Genomic DNA, 6,643 nt, shown 5'->3' with positions numbered 1-6,643 from the left:
GGGCTTTGTTAAGCTTATGGAAACCTCCTAGTGGCTTGGCAACACACTCAATGAGGGGGCCGCAGGCCTGGTCAGCTTTCTGCTCCCCAAGCCAGCCCATAGAACCCCTCCTGCAGTGAGATAGCCAAGGTAGTCTGTCCATGTAAGGTTGTGGAGGGCCAAAACCATCCTTCAACGCAGGACGAGGTGCTTGCCCACCAAAGGTCCCACATGGGTACTATGCATGGCCAGCTTGGTGAATTACCAGCCTGAGGGTCCCTACATAGCCCTTGCTAAAACTAGTCCGTGGCACCTCATTTTGCTCCTAAATTTCCTCACCAGTGAAATAAGACTTTTGCTGGAATTCATGAGGTCCAGACTGGAAGACCTCTTACCCTAGACCATCCTTGTGCCCTAATGCACCAGTACGAAGGGCACAAGAGAGTGTCTAGCCCCAGGAAATCTCCAGCAGGGCTAGGAGGCCACCAGGAAGAGCGGCCATAGCAGTTTAGCTGAGGAAGAACAGAGAGAGGCAGTAGAAGAGCCTACTCTGCGGTCCTGAAGAGACCACTCTGAGCCTCTGGCTCTCTCCGCTCAGCCTGCCATTCCCCCTTCCAGACCAAGAGCCAAGCTCTTACCCATCCAACACTCCGACTTGCTCAGCCAAGGCTCTTAGAGAGGTTAGAATGCCACTGGTCAAACCCAAATTGTCCTCAGCACCTCAAGTACCCACCAAGGGCGCCCATGGCCACCAGGAAGGGTGCCTTTATTTCTGTTTCAAGCCACTGAACAAAGAGGGGTACGCTCCAGATCTGGGCAGTGGAGCACAAAGGCAGGGGCTGAGGTCCTGGCCACACCTAGCCAGACAGGAAGCTTGGTGCGCTGGAAGTCCTGGTGGGCCGAGCCTTTCTGTGAATCAGTCAGTCGTCCTGGGATCGAGGGCCTCTCGGTGGTCAGCAAGCAGAGCCTGCCACGCCCGTATCTGTTACTGGACCAGGGACTTCCTGGTGCCCAGAACTGGCACCCTTGATGCCATCATGATCCGCTGTCTTCCCTGGTGCTCCTGGTGGACTCGAAGAAGGAACTGCATTATATATATATATATGTATATATATGTGTGTATATATGTGTGTGTGTATATATATATACACACACACATATATACACACATATATATACACACACAGAGGCCTTTATATTGGTGATAAGCTGTAGCTGGATTGGTCCTAGTGATATAAGGTAAGCCTCCGGAAGACACCTGGGTAGGGCAGCCCCTTCTTCCCAAGGGCTGATGGGAAGGAAGGGGTGATGATACACTTGTTTTAGAGAGAGAGAAAAGTATGAAGCCTAGCTCTGGGAGCAGAAGCAACCTTACCCCCACCCTGCCCTGAAGTACAGAGGCAAGCCCAAGCCTCAGTGGTCATCTAAGGACCAGTCCCTGCTGCCTCCATCTCTGATGCTGGTCTGACAGAGTGTGAAGGAGCTTTGCGTAAAAGTGGGGGCTGTGGGCATGGACCCCTTCAGGGCCCAATCTACATAGGCGCTACTGTGATGGCTACTCCCAGGGACTAAGGCCTGGGAGAGGGGGAGTGTTTGTAGGGTCTGAGCACCCTTCATGGGAGCTGAGCTCGCTCCCTCACAGGAGATCCTCCAGAGGCTTCCAGACGTAAAGATTTTCAGGTACAAGCTGGGCGGTGGTGGTGCACGCCTTTAATCCCAGCACTCGGGAGGCAGAGGCAGGCGGATCTCTGGGAGCTTGAGGCTAGCCTGGTCTACAAGAGCTAGTTCCGGGACGGGCACCCAAAGCTACAGAGAAACCCTGTCTCGAAAAACAAAACAAAACAACAACAACAACAACAAAAAGATTATCAGGTACATCTTAGCCACATGCCCGCAGCTTTCAGTGGCCTAAGAGCCAGTCTAGAGGCCTCCACTGCCAGCTTGCCTGCCCTGAGGACTGACCCCATCTTGTTCTGCCCTCCTCTAGAAGCTCTAGGCTTTCACCAGGGCCCCTGCTGCCAAGACACGAGGAACAAATCCATGTTCCCAAATGTGCCCCTTTACCCTGCCCCTCTGGGTCCCTGTGGGCGATGTGCGCTGTTTCAAAGGTCTTGAATCAAGAGGGAAGGAAGAACAGAAAGCCGGATGATAGGAGAGGGTGTGCCTCTCACGTGATGGAGCCACAGGCGTGCACAGGGGACAGACACAGACAGGAGGAGGTATGGTGACAGGGGGAGCAGATGAAGACACAGCAGTGCTCGGGCGCTGGGCAGACGATGTTGGGGTGTGAGCTAGGGCAGGGGTCCCACACCTAAGGGACACAGACAGCAAGTGGGTGTGGTTTCTGAGACCAGCCAAATGTCCTCTTACCAGGAGCAGCCTGGATCTGAGGGGTACCTTTCTGGGTACCCTCAGGTGGCCAACGCAGTTCCCCACTTTCCACAGCACCCACTTCAGTGGGTTCCACCACAATAGAGGGCAGTCGCTGGCAGAGCCGAGGGCCCTTCTCCCGGACACCTACTGCAGCCTATAGGGAGAGTGAGGAAGGCTCAGGGCAATACTGGGCCTTTGACTCCTGGCCCCCTGCCTCTTCTCCTTGCACCCTGCCCTAAGAGGAAGGCCAAGAACAGGCAGAGTGAATAGCCCCTACCTCTTCCCACCCCTAGGGAATAGGCACCCAGCGAACATCACTGCACTCACCTGGGCTCAGACCCAGAGAAGCCCAATTCACAGACAGACCCTAACACCATAGAAACCAAGTCACTCAGGAGGGAGCTCGGGACTGAGCACCCCAGCTGCTTCCAGTACCTGGAACCCAGCACAACTCTTTTCTGGGGGCTTCCCTGCTGGGTCCTTGGCCTCCTCCCTCCACATGGCAGGCTGAGGAGCTAGGAAGATGGTTACCATGGCAATCAGAGCTGGCTCTCGTTCATTGTTCAATGCCCACATGCCCTCTGGGTGCCCCCAGCACCTCCACACCCTATTCAAGGCTTTTCAAGGTCGAGGCTGTCTCACACAGCTCCACTCCTTGGTGCCCCAAGGTCCTCACTCGCCCATCCGCGTCATCCCACCTTTGGGTCTTCCTGGAGTTCTGGCAAAGACGGCCACCTGGTGTATGTGCTCCTTCCCACAGAGGCATGCTGGCCTCCAGGAAGGCAGCACGGAGCAGGCAGGCTGTTACGCTGCCCCCACATGGCTGCTTAGAGTCACTGGACACGGTTCCCCCCCCCCCCACTTCCATGCTCTCTCTACCCAGGGCCCTTTTAGCCAAGTACAGTAGGTGACCCTGAGGTCTGAGAACAGGTGTCACCAGTCTGGGTCATCTGAGGAATGGAAGAACAAAAGGCTTCAGATGACAGCAGAGCAGGAACCCTTTCCTGATCCCACTGCTGAACGCTCCTGGGACTGCCCCTAAGCCGCCATAGCCAAGTCAGGCCTCCTTCCCCATCTTGGATGCCTCCTCACATGCCGTTTTACTTCCTGCCCCTTAGTCAGAGGTTCTGCCTGGAGGGTAGCCACTATGGGGAGGTGGCCAGGCCATTTGGACCTTCAGGGTAGCTGAGCCCAGAGTCTAGGCTGCTCCCCCATCACCGGCTCCACTGACCTAAGTCAGCTCTGGAACAGAAGATCCAGTTGCTTCTTTGTGCAGGGATTCCCATTTTATTTTACTTCTGAAACAGGCTATCACAGCCCAGACCGGCCTGAAACCCAGTATGTAGCCAAGGCTGGTCTTGATCTTTTTGACTTACTCTCTGGACCACTAGGATTACAGGGGTGCATCAGTGCACCCCAATATAGACTTAAACATTTTGCTGCATCAACATCCCTGACAAAAACTAGACCTGAGGGTACCCTAAAAATGCTCTCTATTATACCGTGTGGTGGTGGTGCATGCCTTTAATCCCAACTCTTCGGAGGCAGAGACAGGAGGATCTCTGTGAGTTCGAGGTCATCCTGATCTACAGAATGAGTTTCAAAACAGCCTGGGCTATAACAGAGAGAAACCCTGTCTCAAAACAAAACAAGCAAACAAAGAAAAAGCTGCATTGCCCTGCAGAGGGCAAAGTGTGGTCATGTGCTTGGGGAATAAGCCTTTGTATCCCCAGGTCCAGAAGGGGTGCTAAGTAAACCAGGGTAGCTTGCTTTCAATGACTTTACCCCCCAATTTTCTATAAAGATAGCAGTGACCTCCCCACATGGAAGGGTAGACTGAGGCTGGCAGAGATGGGAGACATATCTGACATCATAGGCTAGACAGTGAGGCTGCTCCCTCTGGTCTCCTGCCCCTGTCCTCACTTACCATCCCTGCTGGGCCTCCTCCGGTGCCCTCCATAGGACTCTCTGGTGCAGCTGGCTGTGGGATGCTCATGCTGCTGCTGGCACTGGGTGACACAAAGAGCAGAAACGAGGTGTCCACCGCCGTCAGTGCGAGCTGTCCTTCTCCAGGAACCTACCCCACCTCACCCTTGCCTGGCCCAACACTCAAGGCATAGGCCTGATCTTTGGTATGCTGCTCCCACTGCTCCCTCATAGAAAGAGCACCAGCCAGTTGCCACCCAGTGCCCAGGCAGTGGAGAAGTACGGCAAGAGGGGGAGAGACTGACCGAGCCTTGAGAGCCAGGAAGGCTTCCTGGAGGCAGATCAGCTGGCCCAAGGCCTCCCTAAGGGAGCAGCAAGCAGGGCAGCAGAAGGAGAGATTTGTGTGGTGAGAAGCAGCAGAGAACACAGCAGAAGGGGAGACCCAAACGGGTCAGAGTCAGAAGGCTGGGAACACCTGTGACTGAGTCTGAGCCAGTCGGAGGTCAAGGTACCCAGTCCTCTCCAAGAACACCCCTACACCCACAGACCCCTGGGCCATGCCCTGAGGGTCTACCACCAGAGGGAAGTGGACATCTTGCCTGAACATGGCCATGCCTACCTAGGCCAGGCACAGGTTGGGGAGACTGGTCAGAGCCTCCACACGGAGGACTTTGGAGACAGTCCCTGCCAGAAAACACAAGCCCACTGTCAGAACCCCCCTCCGTGTCACACACACACACACACACACACACACACACACACACACACACACACACATTGCAGTAGGTTCTTGGGGCCCAGCCTAGGCTAGAGGAAGAAATGGGGGTGGGGTCTAAGAGGCATTGGTCAGATTGAGGACAGGCAGCACAAGACACAGGCAAGAGGCCTGGGAAGTGGAAGGAGTCTGGGCCAAGACAGAGTGCCCAGCGGGATGGAATGGTTGAGACACCCTGCCTGGAGGCAGGTACTTCAGGTGGGGGTGGGGCGCTCTAGCAAGCTGGTCTGGAAAATGATGCTCCTTTTTCCCAAATGTCCACCTCAGTCAGCTCAAGTTCCATGGAGTTCTAGAGAAGTCTGGAAGGGGGCCATACGCCTATGACGGGCATCCCTGGGCAGTAAGCAGCCACGTAATAGCCACTAGTGCCTCTGCCCAGCGCCTACGGGATGTCCCGTGGACTGCTGCTTCCAGCTCCGAGACTCCCCTTAGGATCCTGCAAACCTCCGAGTTCTGGGAACCTCGGCTAACCCCAGAACAGAGACCCAAGGATGTTTCAGATACATTCGAAAAAGAGAGAGGGAGAGTGGCCACAGAGGCTATGCAAAGAGGGGTAGAGCTGAAGAGTGAGAGGAGAAAGAGGCAGAAAGAAAGAAGACAGTTCCAGGAAAAAAACCTGGGGAGTTAACACAGCAGCAAGGGTGGATCTACAACGGGGCGGCAAGCGGAGGGCAAGTGCCCACGGGCTGCCTTGCTCTTGCCCAGTGCCTGGTGTCCGAAGCTACAGCTGCTAGTGCCGCCCACACTTCCATCCACTCTGGGGTGCAGGAGGGCCAGGTGTGGTGGACCGCTGGCAGTAGAGGGCCTCTTGGTCCAGAGTCCCGCGTTAGGTTGCCAAGGGGGACCGTGGGACCCACGCCCGTCCCTTCCCCGGGGCTCTCCCACTAACTCCTTACTGTACTCGCCCTCCTCCCCACGCACCTGCCCCTGACTGCCAAGGTGCACCTTGGACAGAACCCGGAGGGTGAGGGTGGGGAGGGGGCGTTGCGCCTCCCGCACACTCACCGACACTCGCCGCTGTCGCTTGCGGGGCCTCCACGTTGGCTAGGGAACTCGCCTCCCTCGATCCTCCTCCGAGTTCTCCGCCCACACACGCGCTAGCAGCCCTCCCCTCATTCACACTCCCGCCCTCTGCTTTGCAGGGCTACCGGAAGGACCTAGCCTCCACCTCCCTAGACAACAACCTATCGCCAGGACCGGGTCCTGGCCACTTCAGATCTCCTCCCCCAATCTCAAGATTCGAATATGAGGTGTAGCGTCATGTGGCGCCAGCTAGGTAAGGAGAGGATTTTCTCCAACCGTGCACCTGAAGAGGAAATGAAGAGGAAAGGAAGTGGGGCAGCTTGGGATTGTTCCCATTCCCTCTTACATACTCATCTCGGTCCCATTTCCCCAGAAGGTTCTAAAGAGCCGGGACAATTGGTCTGGTGAGCAACTCTGCCCCCCAAGGCCATAGTGCATCATCCCTACACAAGTAATCCACAAAATTCTCCTTCTAGGATTCACTGTGGACTCTCTAACGTCCCAGTTCTCTCAGAGATCTACAACCAACATCCACTTCTGATTAGCCAAATCACCTCTTGCCTACTA

General features: G+C 55.7%; 1 protein-coding gene across 4 annotated transcripts; it reads right to left on the bottom strand.

Annotated features, from left to right (window-relative positions):
- Nucleotides 1–728: 728 nt before the first annotated feature.
- Nucleotides 729–6,339, bottom strand: Lbhd2 (LBH domain containing 2). 4 transcript variants are annotated; one of them, XM_026779019.1, is made up of 5 exons: nucleotides 4,898–4,942; nucleotides 4,584–4,640; nucleotides 4,280–4,361; nucleotides 2,350–2,506; nucleotides 729–1,063 (listed from the first exon to the last, which is right to left on the bottom strand). In XM_026779019.1, the coding sequence occupies exons 3-5, from the start codon at nucleotides 4,346–4,348 to the stop codon at nucleotides 933–935; spliced, it is 357 nt and encodes a 118-aa protein (XP_026634820.1). In that variant the 5' UTR covers nucleotides 4,349–4,361; nucleotides 4,584–4,640; nucleotides 4,898–4,942; the 3' UTR covers nucleotides 729–932. The 4 variants fall into 4 exon arrangements, with proteins under 4 accessions (XP_026634820.1, XP_026634817.1, XP_026634828.1 ...); XM_026779016.1 differs by lacking the exons at nucleotides 4,584–4,640; nucleotides 4,898–4,942 and adding an exon at nucleotides 6,059–6,339; XM_026779027.1 differs by lacking the exons at nucleotides 4,584–4,640; nucleotides 4,898–4,942 and adding an exon at nucleotides 6,059–6,339 and having other exon boundaries at nucleotides 729–1,042.
- Nucleotides 6,340–6,643: the final 304 nt, after the last annotated feature.

Source organism: Microtus ochrogaster, chromosome 1 (assembly GCF_000317375.1).
Source record: "Microtus ochrogaster isolate Prairie Vole_2 chromosome 1, MicOch1.0, whole genome shotgun sequence".
Classification (NCBI taxonomy): Eukaryota; Metazoa; Chordata; class Mammalia; order Rodentia; family Cricetidae; genus Microtus; species Microtus ochrogaster.
The sequence above is the reverse complement of the archived record's forward strand: the minus strand, read 5'-3'. Positions and strand labels throughout refer to the sequence as shown.